The sequence below is a fragment of the Pteropus alecto genome, unplaced genomic scaffold, assembly GCF_000325575.1.
Source record: "Pteropus alecto unplaced genomic scaffold, ASM32557v1 scaffold920, whole genome shotgun sequence".
Taxonomy (NCBI): Eukaryota; Metazoa; Chordata; class Mammalia; order Chiroptera; family Pteropodidae; genus Pteropus; species Pteropus alecto.
In genome coordinates this window covers 226,862-241,444 of record NW_006429596.1, presented here as the reverse complement: position 1 = coordinate 241,444, position 14,583 = coordinate 226,862, and the positions used below count along the sequence as shown (strand labels likewise).

The window sequence follows — 14,583 nt, the reverse complement described above, 5'->3', positions numbered from 1 at the left end:
GACCCCCGCGTGGGGAGGCCGAGGGGGGCGGTGGGGGGGGCATGCGGCGACGGCCTCCCGTTCCCCCCGGGCCCAAGCGGCGGCGGCCGAGGAGCCGGCGGCGGGCAGAGCGGCATCGGCCGCTGAGGAGGTTCGAGCCCCGGCCGGGCACCCCCGCGCCAGACCATGTACTCAGCCCACAGGCCCCTGGTGCCCGCGTCCGGCGCGGCCTCCCGTGGCCTCGGCATGTTCGGTCAGTAGTGCCTGGGCCCTGGGACTGCAGGGGTCAAGGTGTCAGGGAGCTAAGTGCGGAGTAACGGTGATGGGGTTATAGTAGGAGATGGGTAGAGGCAGAGTAAATGGGTGACGGGAAAGTTAGAGTACCGTAGTGCCTAGTGACAGCAGGTCAAGTGGTTAGTGATAGCAGGTGGGAGTGTAGTGAGTGATGGGAGCGAGGAGTAGTTGGGGCAGCCTGGTGTTTAGGTGAGGGGGTGACACAGGTCTCTTGTTATTGGAGGTGAGTGTAGAGTAATTGGCTTGTGGGCATGGATTAGAATCTGAGCAGCCTGAGACCTACTTGCCCTAGGTGTGGACTACACAGAGGGAGGAAGGGTTGCCGTTGAGTAGCGGGAAGTGAGTGATGCACTGCTTGCTTAGAACAGTATTGGGCTGAGGTGTTTGTGGAGAGAGAGGGAGAGGAGAGACTCAAGATCCTGGAGGGTGGTGCACTGGGGAGGATTTCAGTAGGGCAGGACCAAAGGACTGTTCTCCCATTGTCTGCTCGGCCCTTTTTTCCCCACCCAGCAGATGATGATGAGGCTCTGGTGAGAATGATCTTTGTGAAGAGAGGGGCAGGTCCATATCCCTGGGACTGTTATGGAATTGGAGGATCTACAGGCTTTTGTGTCCCCCAGGGCCCTAGGGGTAGGGGACAGTGTTGTCATAGTGTCTTGAGTCCCTTCCAGTGCTGGCCGCCTTATTCCTTTCCGGTGCCTTGATGTCTACATTTTTTTTTTTTTTTTTTTTTTTTTTTTTTGGTCAGGTCTTTGCAGAATCAGGTCTTTAGGTTAGTGCCTCACAGAGAGCTTCCCTGGTCCAGGCTTCTGAGGGCATGAGAGGTGACCCCAGGTCAGAGTGGTCTGGCTCAGGGGAGGCCTGGAATGATGGAGACCAGGGCTAGGGCGTTTCCCTCCTCCCTTCATCGTTTTCCCCTAGCAGGGGCCTCCGCTGGTTCCACTTCCCCTAGGAAGCCGCAGTTAGAGGGAAGCCCACTCCTAGCCTTGGCCCGCCCCAGGGCTCCAGCCAGCCACCTAGCTCCTGGAGCCGAAGGTGGGACCTCTGGGACCTATCCTGGTGAGGGAAGTGTCTTCCTGTGCATATGTTCAAGGAAACACCTGGCACTTTTGCCTTCATTGGGCAGAGACTTGTAACATTTCTTCTGTCTGCTCCATTGTCTGTGCCTTTTTTTCTGAGTTTACTGTACCCTTCTCTCTTTCTGGGCTTGGAGGCTGGACCAAGCCCTAAAGTTATACTCAGGGTTTTAGAGGAGGGAAGCTAGAAGGCCTCTTTATGGACAGTAGATTCTCTTTGTGGATAAGGGAAGAGATGCTGAAGATTATGTGCTCAGTCTGGGAAGGGCAGGCCTGGCTCTCTGGAGCCTGCAGTAGTAGGAGAAGGGAGGCAGGGAAAAAGACCCGAGACCCCATGCCCTGTGGGTAATGGAGGGCGGAATGGAGGGGTGACTGAGCCGTAAGCCTCAGGAAAGAGAAGGGGAGTGTGAGGCTGAGGGGAGGGGCTATGTCAGATGGCAACATGGGTGCTGGGAACATGACATGGCTGGGGGAGGGTCTCCAGGCTTGCTCAGGTCTTGGGGCCTTGGGAGTGTTGGATGGCAATTGAGCATGGCCTGGTTTGTGACAGGAGCCAGTCGTTCCTCTGGCCTGGTCCCTGGTGGCAGGGCTGGTGGAGGTGGGGGAGGGAGTGGGGTGTGAGGACTCTTTCCTTTCCACGCTTCTGTTTTTCATAAACCTAGAAACCTTTCAGGGAGGAGCTTTTCCTGAGTGATGTTGCATGCAAGAGCCCAAGAGACTAGGGTTAGGGGAAGGAGGTGTAAAGGAGGGGTGAAGCCACCTCATCCAGGGTGAAAAACAGCTTGGGTTGGGGGTCAAGGCCAAACTCTCCTGCTGCACGGCTTAGCTGGCTCCTTCCCACAGTGTGGACGAATGTGGAACCTCGCTCTGTGGCCGTGTTCCCCTGGCACTCTTTAGTCCCCTTCTTGGCCCCCAGCCAGCCCGACCCCTCCGTGCAGCCAAGTGAGGCCCAGCAACCTGCCAGCCACCCAGTGGCCTCCAACCAGAGTAAAGGTGAGGGGTGGGGGGCTGCGGGAAGACATGGGGATGGGGTCGAGGTGGCCCAGGAGTCCTCTGATCTGCCTCTCTGACCCCAGAACCTGCTGAGTCGGCGGCTATTGCTCACGAGCAGCCACCAGGCGGGACAGGGAATGCTGACCCTGGGCGGCCCCCTGGAGCCACATGCCCTGAGAGCCCAGTGCCTGGACCCCCCCATACTTTGGGGGTGTTGGAACCTGGAAAGGGCCCCCCTCCCACCACTGAGGAAGAGGCCCCTGGCCCTCCAGGAGAGCCCCGGCTGGACAGCGAGACAGAGAGTGACCATGACGATGCGTGAGTATCCTGAGGTTTGGGACTGGGGGGCGGGATGGCCAGAGTCATGGCCTTTAATGTCTCTGTCGCTCCCACCACAGCTTCCTCTCTATCATGTCTCCTGAGATCCAGTTACCTCTGCCACCTGGGAAACGCCGAACCCAGTCCCTCAGTGCCCTGCCCAAGGAACGAGATTCATCTTCAGAGAAAGATGGACGGAGCCCCAACAAGGTGCCTTATTCCCTCCTGTCCCCAGCTCACCCTGTGGCCTCTCAAGTTTGTCTCCCCAATCCTAACCATCCGCCTCGGGCCTGTGTCTGCAATAGCGGGAGAAGGACCATATTCGGCGGCCTATGAATGCCTTCATGATCTTCAGCAAGCGGCATCGGGCCCTGGTCCACCAGCGTCACCCCAACCAGGACAACCGGACTGTCAGCAAGATCCTGGGCGAGTGGTGGTATGCCCTGGGGCCCAAGGAGAAGCAGAAGTACCACGACTTGGCCTTCCAGGTAACCCTTCCTCCTCTTGGCTCCTCCCTTGCATCCTCCATTGGGTGGGTGAGTGAAGGGGCTCCCTGCCCTCTGTGCCAGGTCAAAGAGGCCCACTTTAAGGCCCACCCAGACTGGAAGTGGTGCAACAAGGACCGGAAGAAGTCCAGCTCAGAAGCCAAGCCCACAAGCCTGGGGCTGGCAGGAGGGCACAAGGAGACGCGGGAGCGGAGCATGTCGGAGACAGGCACTGCCGCTGCCGCTGGAGGTTAGCTACTCGGCTCTCCTGCCCTCTCCCTCCCTGAGAGTTGCTGGCTACCCCCTTGCTTGCTCACCCCTGCCCCAGAAGCTTCTCTGTGCCTTGTCACTTTTATTTGAGGATCCTTACAAAGGAACCAGCATTTGTCTCGTGTGAAGGATCCAGGGAGGTCTAGACAGATAATCATACATCAATCTCATTACCATCTGCCACTTATCAAGCTTTTACTACATACCAGACACCAAGGAGAGTATAATCTCTAGGACTGAAAGCCATACCTCATTTTCCAGATGTGTACACCGAGGTGCTGAGAGGCAAAACCACTTGGTTAAAGTCACAGAAAACTAGAAACTGACAGATCCAGTAGTTAAAGTCTAGTTTGGCTGGCTCCTGAGACTGCAGATAGAGGCCCCTCATTGGTGGTGCTACTGACTGAGGATGTCAGGTGTGCCTGGCACCGTGCCGAGGCGCTTTTGTGGAGCGATCCTGTGGGTCTGGGCCCACGACTCTGAGGGTGGGGATGCAGTGTAGGAACTGAGGCTCAGACAGGTCAGTGCTGATTAGCTGGTCAGCGCCATACAATGCTGTCTCCAGGCTTTCTTACTCTCAGGTGGGCCGCCTCCTGGGGAGCAGTGGGCTTGCCCCTTGCAGCCCCAGAGGGGAGGAACCAGTGAGAAGGACATGCTGGGCTGGTGGGGGACCCCAGAGTTCCATCATACTTTTGCCTGGCACCTAGGAGTACCTGTGGGTGGCTCGGCCAGTCCAGGTGCTCACACGAGGTTTCCTGACTGGAGCACTTCTCCCTCTACTCTCCAGTGTCTTCGGAGCTCCTGTCTGTCACAGCCCAGACACTTTTGAGTTCGGACCCCAAGGCTCCAGGGAGCGGCTCCTGTGGGGCAGAACGTCTGCACACAGTTGGGGTACCTGGCTCAGCTCGCCCCCGAGCCTTTTCCCACAGTGGTGTCCACAGCCTGGATGGCGGAGACGTAGACAGCCAGGCACTACATGAACTCACTCAGGTCTGGGGTGCAGGCCACGGGGGCGGAGGAGAGGGGCAGGTAGAGCATTCCAAGGTGACAGCCCCAGCTGAACTCTCCCCACACCCACCCTGCAGATGGTGTCTGGTCCTGCATCATACTCTGGCCCAAAGTCCTCCACCCAGTACGGGGCTCCAGGCCCCTTCACAGCCCCTGGGGAGGGAGGTGCCCTGGCGGTCAGTGGGCGGCCTCCACTGCTGCCCACCCGAGCCTCACGTTCTCAGCGTGCAGCCAGTGAAGACATGACAAGTGACGAGGAACGCATGGTCATCTGTGAGGAGGAAGGGGATGATGATGTCATTGGTGAGCAATTAGAGGGCCCAGAATCCTGTCCAGGGGCCAGGAGGCTGAGGTTTGGAAGGTGGGCAGAAATTGGATCCAGGCCCTAGGGCACCTGTTTTTTTTCCTTGCACATTTGTTTATTGTCGCGGGCACGTTCAGTTCAGGCCTTACTTTTAGGAAGCCCAACCCTGTCTTCGGGAGGCCCCCAGTCAGATGGGAAATCAAGAGGATACAAGCATGGCCAGGCCATTGGGCACAGTGTTAGGTTCTGTTACCCGTATGCTCGGGCAGGAGGGCGCCCCCTGGGCCAAGGAACAGCCTTCTAGACGAAACTCACTGTCAGCTTGGGGCAGAGCTGAGGCCAGAGCCCAGGCTCCAGACTGTCCCTTCGCCTACGCTGTTCCCCTCTGCTCCCTCAGCTGATGATGGCTTTGCCACCACTGACATTGACCTCAAGTGCAAGGAGCGGGTAACCGACAGTGAGAGCGGAGATAGCTCTGGGGAGGACCCAGAGGGCAGCAAGGTGAGAGCTTTGGATTTGGCGCTGTCCAGTCCCGCTCAGTTCTGGAGGGGAGGAACGTCTGCCGCTGCGTGTGCTGCTGCGGCAGGAGAGCAAGACCCAGAGGGGGCAAACTACTTGCCCCGTGGGAAGTTGTGTCACAGCCTGGATGAATCGAGGCCTTTGGCTGGCCTGGCTGCCTGTATGGGACACAGGGACAAGAGGGGTGTGGATATCCAGGCTCACTGACATGGTTGTGTCTCTTTCCATCCAGAGTTTTGGCCGGAAGGTATTCTCGCCTGTGATCCGTTCCTCCTTTACCCACTGCCGTCCGTCTCTGGACCCTGAGCCCCCAGGACCCCCGGATCCACCTCCAGGCTTCAGTAAAGGCTACGGGCCCACGCCATCCTCCTCCTCCTCCTCGCCTGCCACCTCCTCAACCTCAGTGGCCACCTCCTTCTCGTTGGGTTCAGGAACCTTCAAGGCCCAGGAGTCAGGTCAAAGCAGCACAGCAGCTCCACTACGGCCCCCACCCCCAGGGGCAGGGGGCCCAGTGACACCTTCCAAGACCACCCGCTTCCTCTCGACGGATCCTGCCACTTTCCGGCGCAAGAGACCTGAAAGCGGGGGTGGCCTGGAGCCTCCAGGCCCCTCAGTTATTGCGGCTCCTCCCACTGGGGGAGGCAGTGTCTTGCAGACACTGGTCCTGTCACCAAACAAGGAGGAACGGGAGGCCAGCGGAGCCCGCCTGCCCTCAGCTCCAGCCCCATCGCTGGCCTATGGGGCCCCAGCAGCCCCCCTGTCCCGCCCAGCCGCTACCCTGGTCACCAGTGTGGTGCGGCCTGTCAGCAGCACTCCTGTGCCCATCGCCTCCAAGCCCTTCCCTACCTCTGGCCGGGCGGAAGCGTCTCCAAATGATACAGCAGGTGCCAGGACTGAGGCGGTCACAGGGTCCCGGGCACCTGGGGGCTCCCCGCTGGGTGTCAGCTTAGTATATTCAGACAAGAAGTCGGCAGCAGCCACCTCACCAGCCCCACATCTGGTGGCTGGGCCCCTACTAGGCACTGTGGGGAAGGCGCCTGCCACTGTTACCAACCTGCTGGTGGGCACCCCGGGCTATGGGGCCCCTGCGCCCCCTGCTGTCCAGTTCATTGCCCAGGGGCCCCCTGGCAATGGGGCCACTGCGGGCTCAGGAGCAGGTGCTGGGAGTGGTCCCAATGGGCCAGTGCCCCTGGGTATTCTACAGCCAGGTGCCCTGGGCAAGGCTGGGGGAATCACCCAAGTGCAGTACATCCTGCCCACGCTGCCCCAGCAGCTTCAAGTGGCGCCTGCCCCAGCACCAGCCCCTGGGACCAAGGCGGCAGCTCCTGGCCCTGCACCCACCACCAGCATCCGTTTCACTCTCCCGCCGGGTACCTCCACCAACGGCAAAGTCCTGGCTGCCACTGCACCCACTCCTGGCATCCCCATCCTGCAGTCCGTACCCTCTGTCCCGCCCCCCAAAGGTGAGGCCCAGGCTGGGCAGCACAAGGAGAAGGGCCACAGGTCTGTTCGGTTCTTTTGTAATCTTTCCTTCTCTCGCTTCTTGCCTTTTGCAGCCCAGTCGGTTTCTCCTGTGCAGGCCCCGCCCCCAGGTGGTTCAGCCCAGCTGCTACCTGGGAAGGTACTAGTGCCCTTGGCCACCCCTAGCATGTCAGTTCGGGGTGGCGGGGCTGGCCAGCCACTACCTTTGGTGAGCCCGCCCTTCTCAGTACCTGTGCAAAACGGCGCCCAGCCACCCAGCAAGGTAAGGGCACCTTGGCTGTGGCCCCGCCTGTTTTCCGTTCCTCTCTTGGGTATTGGTGTCCACATCCTGCCGTTTCTGTCTGTCTGTCCTTTGGTCTCTCTTCTCCCTTACTGTCTGTCGTGGGGCTGCTTCGCTATCTTTTCTCTGAGGATGTGTGCACCTCAAGTCTGGCCTTAGTGTCTGCATGTTGTCTTTGCTCTGGGTCCCTGTTTTCTTGTGGTCGTCTTTTCATTCGTTCTGATCCCGAGTTCTGTGGCTTCTGTCTTTGCTGAGACCCACCCTCCAAGGCCTTGGTCTTCCCTTGCTCTGGGTCTCCCACTCACTGCAACTGTGGGTACTCTTGCCCGCAGATCATCCAGCTGACTCCGGTGCCAGTGAGCACGCCCAGTGGTCTGGTGCCGCCCCTCAGCCCAGCCACGCTCCCTGGACCCACCTCGCAGCCTCAGAAGGTCCTGCTGCCCTCCTCTACCAGGTAATGGCACTCGAGCCTTCGCCTGGAGGCTAGCCCGGGAGAGGGGGTAGATGGGGCCGGCTCACCTCACTCTTCCCCTTTTCCTCTCCCTGTGGCAGAATCACCTATGTGCAGTCAGCAGGTGGGCACGCGCTGCCCCTAGGTACCAGCTCTGCATCCAGCCAGGCTGGAACAGTCACCTCATACGGGCCGACGAGCTCGGTAGCCTTAGGCTTCACCTCGCTGGGGCCCAGTGGCCCTGCCTTTGTGCAGCCCCTGCTCTCAGGTGAGCGGCGGCCTGGCAGGCAGTGCTGGGGACCCAGGGTGGGGCCGAGGCAACCCAGTCGGTAAGTCAGGCCTCTGCCTCTCTGTTTCCTTCTCCATAGGCCAGGCCCCGCTGCTGGCTCCTGGCCAGGTGGGCGTGTCACCTGTGCCCAGCCCCCAGCTGCCTCCCACCTGCGCAGCCCCCGGAGCTCCTGTCATCACGGCGTTTTACCCTGGCAGCCCCGCACCCACCTCAGCACCCCTGGCCCAGCCATCCCAGGCCCCCCCAGGCCTGGTCTACACTGTGGCCACCAGCACCACCCCTCCTGCTGCTACAATCCTGCCCAAAGGCCCACCGGCCCCTGCTACTGCCACTGCCACCCCCACCCCTACCAGCCCTTTCCCTAGTGCCACAGGTGGGTATTGGGCCAACCCAGGGCGGGATGAGTTGGGGGACCCAGAGGATGGGCTCGCATCAGGCCTGGCTTAGTAAATGCTCTTCTCCCCACCAGCAGGCTCCATGACCTACAGCTTAGTGGCCCCCAAGGCCCAGCGGCCCACCCCCAAGGCTCCCCAGAAAGTGAAAGCAGCCATCGCCAGCATTCCTGTGGGCTCCTTTGAGGCGGGCGCCCCCGGGCGGCCTGGCTCTGCACCCCGGCAGCCTTTGGAGCCTGGCTCAACCCGTGAGCCCGCTGCCCCTGAGTCCGAGCTTGAGGGGCAGTCTACCACGCCAGCCCCTCCGCCTCCCCCAGAGACCTGGCCTCCCACTGCCCGGAGCAGCTCCCCACCACCCCCACCTGCTGAGGAGAGGACCAGCACCAAGGCCCCTGAGACCGTGGTGAGTGCTCGGCATGCCTGGGCGCTGCCGGGCTCTGCCCCTCGGCCTACTGCCTTCCTGTCCTTTTCCTTGCACGCCTGTCTGAACTGTGTCCTTCCTGCTTGACTGTGTGACTGGGCTTTCTCCAAGGCTCTGTGTCTCGGGCGGTCAGCATCCATTTCTTTGTGTTGCTGGGTTTTGCCCCCATGAATCTGAACCCGGTGCTCTCCATCTTCCTGCCGTCTCCACCCCAGGCCAGCAAATTCCCCAGCTCATCTTCAGACTGGCGTGTCCCTGGGCTGGGACTGGAGAGCCGCGGGGAGCCTCCCACCCCTCCCAGCCCAGCCCCGGCTCCAGCCCCAGCCCCTGGTAGCAGCAGCGGCAGCAGTGAGGGCAGTGGTGGCAGGGCGGCCGGGGACACCCCTGAGCGCAAGGAAGCAGCTGGTACTGGCAAGAAGGTGAAAGTACGGCCCCCACCCCTGAAGAAGACCTTTGACTCGGTGGACAAGTGAGCAGGGGCTGGGGGCTGTGGTGGAGCATGTGAGGGTGGCGAGGGAGGGCGTGGCTGTGGGCCGGGCGGGGGAGGTGACCCTGCTCGCTCTCCAGCAGGGTCCTGTCCGAGGTGGACTTCGAAGAGCGCTTTGCTGAGCTGCCCGAGTTTCGGCCTGAGGAGGTGCTGCCCTCGCCCACCTTGCAGTCTCTGGCCACCTCGCCGCGGGCCATCCTGGGTTCTTACCGCAAGAAGAGGAAGAACTCCACTGGTAGAGGAACTTGGGACCCCGGGGTAGGCAGGGGACAGACTGGGGCCGCCTTCTCTGAGCCTGCGTATGTTTGCCCAGATCTGGACTCGGCCCCTGAGGACCCCACCTCGCCCAAGCGCAAGATGAGGAGGCGCTCCAGCTGCAGCTCGGAGCCGAACACCCCAAAGAGTGCCAAGTGTGAAGGGGACATCTTCACCTTCGACCGCACAGGTGCCGGCACCTTGGCAGATGGAGCTGTGGGGGACCCAGGGCCTGCAGAAGGGGTGGGGCCTTGAGAACAAGGTTAGAAATGGAAGAGGCGAGGTGGGTGTCGCTGAGAGGAAAGACAGCAGGTCAAGGATGGTTTCCGAGCCCAACAGACCCCTAAACTGCCACACTACCTTGGGCGGGTCCCTTTTCAGAACTCCGCTGTGAAACAGAATTTAGTGAAGTCTGGTGAACTCTCAGGTGGTGTGGGGCGGCCATGCTTCTGTAGTAGCCTTGACCTTGCTCCCTGCACTGTTGCAGGTACAGAAGCTGAGGATGTGCTCGGGGAGCTGGAATACGAAAAGGTGCCATACTCGTCGCTGCGGCGCACCCTGGACCAGCGCCGGGCCCTGGTCATGCAGCTCTTCCAGGACCATGGTTTTTTCCCATCAGGTGAGCATGTCTTCTTGTCTTGGCGGGCACTTGGAAAGGATCTGTCTGCTCATCTCACCCTGCCCTCCACACCCTCCACACCCGCCACCGTCCTTCTGTCCCCAGCCCAGGCTACGGCAGCCTTCCAGGCCCGCTACGCAGACATCTTCCCCTCCAAGGTCTGTCTGCAGTTGAAGATCCGTGAGGTGCGCCAGAAGATTATGCAGGCAGCCACTCCCACGGAGCAGCCCCCCGGAGCCGAGGCCCCCCTCCCCGGACCGCCCCCCACTGGCGCTGCTGCTCCTGTCCCCACTCCCAGCCCTGCTGGGGGCCCTGACCCCACCTCACCTGGCTCGGACTCTGGCACAGCCCCAGCTGCCCCGCCATTGCCTCCACCCCCAGAGCCGGGGCCTGGACAGCTTGGCTGGGAGGAGCCCCCCCAGCCCTCTCCCCCACCCGCTGGTCCCTCCACAGCTGCCACAGGCAGGTGAGGGGCCCCTGAGATCCCAGGACCCACAGCACCCCCTCAGGACATGGACACATGTAGGTGGCAGGAATGGGGGGGCAGGATGGTTACCTCCTCCCCAATAAAGCCATTTCGTCCTTTCCAGTTTGGGGCGGAATGAGGCCTGCTCCTCTGGTCTATCCCCGTTCCCCCACAGCTCCCTCCCTGTGATGGGGGGCAGCTGAGGGGAAGCAGGGGCACAGTCTCCCTCCACTGAGCCCCTGTACATAACCTGAAGTGTGTTACCTTCAGACCTGTTCACTTGTACTTTATGCAAAATGGCTCGTGTGAGGGCTGCGAGCGGAGAGTAGTGAGGGCTTTGGGCCACAGGGAGGTGCCTGTGGAGTAGGGGGAGTTCATGCACCCCTTTTTTCCCCAGAGGGGCTGGACTCAGGTTAGTTTGGGGGTGGGGGCTCCTGCACTTTGCCACAGGCATGGGGAGGGTTCTCTCCCCACCCCTCTGCCCTCCCAACTCGGGTTGTACTTTCTAAGAAGGTGATTCCCCCTACCCTTGTCCCCATCCCCAGAACAAAACATGTTGATCATGTGCAATATTTCTTACTGTGCCGAGAAGCCGGAATGACCGAGATTAAAGCTGTTTAACACACCTGTGTGGCTGCTCCCTCTGAAGGGAGAAAGGGTATTGGCTGTACCAGTCCTGTCCCCAGATGGCCATGAAGCTATATACAACTATTCCCCCAGTGAGGGTGGGAGCAACGCCAGGACCACCCCCTGCCAACATCAGAGGGACCGCTGGGCCAAGGTCCCTGGCTCACTGTGGGCCAGGCAGCCCCTCTCCAGGCCGGGTGCTCAGGGAGTCCTGACAAGCTACTCCGCCTCTTTCTCAGCCATCTTAACAACACATGGGCTGGGGGAAGCCCTAGATGGGATGCTGCAACAGTTCACCTTGCAAGTTCAGGTGGGCCTGACGTCTGAGCCCAGAGGTGGCACTGAGCCAGTCTCAACTACTGGCTGTCCTCAGAGTGATCTCTGCTGCCCCCATGTGGCCTGAGCTAGCACTGCAGCCAGGCCAGGAGCTTCCGGGTTATACCCCTCTCAGCCTAGGACAGTGCTCTGGGAGATAAGTGCTCATACCCTGTGTGGAGGGATGATTGCTTGGGGTGGGAAGGTCAGGAAGCTTCCACGGGAAGTGGCGTCTAAGCTACAACTAAAGCACAGAAGTTCCAGCTAGGGGAACAGCATGTGCAAGGATTGGAGGACTGCTTTTGGTGGGCTTTGACTATTGGATCACTTCCCAAAACTCTTGCTTGGTCCTAATCCTATAGGGTAGTGTTGGCAAACTGGTTTCACCTAGTGATACTAATTGGTAGTGCCTCCGTGGAGCACTGCTGTGAGAGCTGAAATCCACCTGACTGCAAGAACCAGAGCGCCTCTTGATCAGTGATGCCTGCCTTGGGCAGAAACGACACCCTGCAGAGCTGCAGGGTCACAGAGACCAGGGCTGAGGTTGAGGTACCCAGATGGGCATGACTATAAAGCAGGAAACAAGATGGGAGACTGAGGAAAGAATTTAATGTTGCTGAAAGGAGGATGCCTAGGGTGAGGGCTCTGGCAGAGGGACACTCTGACCCTGGTCTTGGGCCAGCAGGCGCAGAAGCAGGGAGTGTAGGACCCGGCAGACAGGTGTGTAGCCCAGGCGGCTCAGGTGCAGGTAATCATACATGTCATGGTGGCTTATGGTACCATCTGAGTGCACAAAGCCAGGGTCAGCATCCAGGAAGTGGGCCCGTGGATGGCCAGCCAATGCCGCCCGTACCAGCTCGTTCACCCGTCGGTTTTTCTCACGAAGTGGGTTAGGGTGCTGGCCCCTCGGAAGCAGACCCTGAGGAGGGGCATCAGAAGTTGTGAGATATCCTACCGACATCTGGGTTCTATTAGCACCTCTGTGCCAAACTTATCCAACCCCCACCACAAAGTCTGGAATGGGAAACTCGGGATTGGAAGGGTAGTTCCTGATGTCCTGAGACCCCCATTCAGCAACAGCCTTCCGGGTGCCAGCCTTTTTTTAAGCATTACTCATAAAAATGTTGACGTAATGGCAAAGGGTCAATCTCGCAGAGAAGGAAATTTCCCAGCTAAAAGTTACAGAGCCTGGATTCACCCTGGGAATGCCTGACAACTTTTGACTAAGTGTTTTGAGTTTTAAGACCCCCAGAATCTCCAGTATTTCCTTAGGTGTTAGGAAACTTCATTGTGAAATTTTGCCTGAAAGCCACTGCTCTGTGCCAAGCTGCCCAGAACCGTGTCAGCTGTGTGGGTGGCTACACCTGAGGGGGTCCTAGACGAGTGCCATTCTTCCCCGCCCTTCCACGCTCACCAGCACCACGACCCGGGCCTGGGGCTGCCGCTGGTTCACCAGTTGCACAATGGCCTTGATGCCGCCGGCCACCTGCTCTGCTGTGTGCCCGTGGTTGTTGGTACCCACCCAGACCACCACAATCTGTGGATGGTGGAAAGAGAGGTATGAAGCAGTGGTGAGGGGGCGGGCTAAGGAGGCTTAAGCCGCCCACTCAAGCCCTGCTCACCTTGGGACGGATGTGTTCCAGCTCCCCATTCTCCAGGCGCCATAGCACGTGCTGTGTGCCATCACTGCCAATGCCAAAGTTAAGTGCGTGCAGAGGAGAGAAAAGCTCCCGCCAGATCTGTAGTCAAGAGGTGGTGTGGGAACAGGGGCATTGTCGGCATGGACCACCACCCTAGGTCCAAATGTTAATAACCAAATGTCGTTATGGAAGAGCCTCACTTCATGGAAGCAGTCTGGTTAAATCGCACCTTGAGCAAAGCCCGGTATGGTTAAACCTCACTTTATGCAAACCTATTGTAATCTCCCATTCACAGAACCTTGTACAAGAAAGACTCACTTTATGGAAACCCATTGTGCTTGAGCCATGCATTGAACCAAAAGCTGAATCTCACTTTGAGGAAAGCCATTACCGTTTAACCTCGCTTAGTGGAAAGATATTATAATAGAGCCCCCTTTGTGAAGAGCTATTACAGTCGGCCTTCACTTGGGGGAAAGGAATATAGCTTTGTGGAAATCCATTAAGCAAACGAGTCTCAGCTTAGGCAATCTTGCAGGAACACCTCATTTTAGGTCTCTCTATACACAAGCCCAGCCTGACAAAGTCAAGACACACACTTCCTTCTCAGGAGAATGTTGTACCTGACACAGATTCTGGGTGCTGGGCGCTACCTCAGGCTGTTTCGAGTACCCCATATTCCGCCTGGCCTGCGGTCTGGTCCAGGTGTGTCAGCGAAGGCACAGGCCTGGGTGGGGCCGGAGGAGGGGGACGGGCCTCACCTCGCACTGATGCATTAGCTGGACCAAGGAATCTCCGATGAAGACGACTTCGGGTTCTTTATCTTTGCTGTCGGCCACGAACCGATGGTGCTTAGGGGACAAACAAGGGGGTGTCAATGGCAGCAGCACTCCTGGGCCCAACCCCTCCCTTCCTTAGCATCACCCCAACTGCCCTCAGTTTCCCAGTCAGGTAGAGCCCCGCGAACCAGCTGAACTCCTGAGCCCCCCATCTCCACCTCCGACTCCTGAGCGTCGCGGGCGGGGTCGCTCACCAGGGACATCCAGCGCCCATCGCCCTGCACGTCCTGCACGGGCGTGGGCTTACTGGCTGGGTTCTCTCCGCTCATCTTGGCGCCGCAGCTCCTGCAGGATGAGCAAGGGAGGTCGGTCCGGGAGTTCCCGGAGGTGGTGGTTCTACCACGCCCACCCCTATCCCTCCAAGCAACAATGGACAGTCCGGATGCCCGCACTCCAGCGGTGGACGATGGCCGATCCTGGGCGCGGCCTCCTTCCAGGGGCGGAAACCTTCACTTAGGAGGGGAGGAGGTGGATCAGGAACCCTTGCTTCCCCCACGGCGGCCGCGCAGTGAGCTCGTCCGGCGCTTCTTGACCGGGCGCTTCCCACTCTCCAGCCTCGGCCGCGGCAGCTAGCTCACCCCCGGCACCTGGAGATGGGGGAGGCGAGACCATCCAGCACCCGTGGCGGGGGGTGCGGCGAGGAGGGAGAAGGGAGAAACCACCCCACTGGCGTCACGGGGAGGAGCAAATTACCTAAAAGGCCAGCAGTGGGCGGGGAAAATCTAGCGCTCTGCCTCGGGAAAAGAAACCCTTTGCTTTAGGGCTAGAAATGTGCGG

The 14,583-nt window shown here is 59.8% G+C and overlaps 2 protein-coding genes across 12 annotated transcripts in view; one reads left to right on the top strand and one right to left on the bottom strand.

The window, feature by feature from the left end:
- Nucleotides 1-11,013, top strand: part of CIC (capicua transcriptional repressor) — a 26,482-nt gene extending 15,469 nt beyond the window's left edge. For 3 of the 8 annotated variants that reach the window (XM_015586794.2, XM_015586762.2, XM_015586827.2), the window contains exons 3-21: nt 2,193-2,342; nt 2,426-2,660; nt 2,741-2,870; nt 2,966-3,148; nt 3,230-3,395; nt 4,203-4,405; nt 4,501-4,726; nt 5,125-5,228; nt 5,479-6,709; nt 6,803-6,990; nt 7,341-7,462; nt 7,561-7,727; nt 7,828-8,121; nt 8,218-8,543; nt 8,777-9,030; nt 9,129-9,283; nt 9,362-9,493; nt 9,791-9,922; nt 10,028-11,013. In XM_015586794.2, coding sequence (XP_015442280.1) covers nt 2,193-2,342; nt 2,426-2,660; nt 2,741-2,870; nt 2,966-3,148; nt 3,230-3,395; nt 4,203-4,405; nt 4,501-4,726; nt 5,125-5,228; nt 5,479-6,709; nt 6,803-6,990; nt 7,341-7,462; nt 7,561-7,727; nt 7,828-8,121; nt 8,218-8,543; nt 8,777-9,030; nt 9,129-9,283; nt 9,362-9,493; nt 9,791-9,922; nt 10,028-10,392 — 4,763 coding nt within the window. In that variant the 3' untranslated portion in view covers nt 10,393-11,013. Of the gene's footprint in view, nt 1-12; nt 233-2,192; nt 2,343-2,425; nt 2,661-2,740; nt 2,871-2,965; nt 3,149-3,229; nt 3,396-4,202; nt 4,406-4,500; nt 4,727-5,124; nt 5,229-5,478; nt 6,710-6,802; nt 6,991-7,340; nt 7,463-7,560; nt 7,728-7,827; nt 8,122-8,217; nt 8,544-8,776; nt 9,031-9,128; nt 9,284-9,361; nt 9,494-9,790; nt 9,923-10,027 lie in introns of those variants that run through there. The other 5 variants (XM_006903857.3, XM_025043894.1, XM_025043842.1 and 2 more) reach the window with 5 other exon arrangements.
- A 904-nt stretch (nt 11,014-11,917) lies between these two features.
- PAFAH1B3 (platelet activating factor acetylhydrolase 1b catalytic subunit 3) lies at nt 11,918-14,468 on the bottom strand. 4 transcript variants are annotated; one of them, XM_015587078.2, is made up of 6 exons: nt 14,385-14,468; nt 14,001-14,091; nt 13,729-13,818; nt 12,953-13,069; nt 12,745-12,867; nt 11,918-12,249 (listed from the first exon to the last, which is right to left on the bottom strand). In XM_015587078.2, exons 2-6 carry the CDS (start codon nt 14,073-14,075, stop codon nt 11,962-11,964), a joined length of 693 nt encoding a protein of 230 aa, XP_015442564.1. In that variant the 5' UTR covers nt 14,076-14,091; nt 14,385-14,468; the 3' UTR covers nt 11,918-11,961. The 4 variants fall into 4 exon arrangements, with proteins under 4 accessions (XP_015442564.1, XP_006903922.1, XP_015442607.1 ...); XM_006903860.3 differs by having other exon boundaries at nt 14,394-14,412; XM_015587121.2 differs by having other exon boundaries at nt 14,254-14,387.
- Between the last annotated feature and the right edge of the window lie 115 nt (nt 14,469-14,583).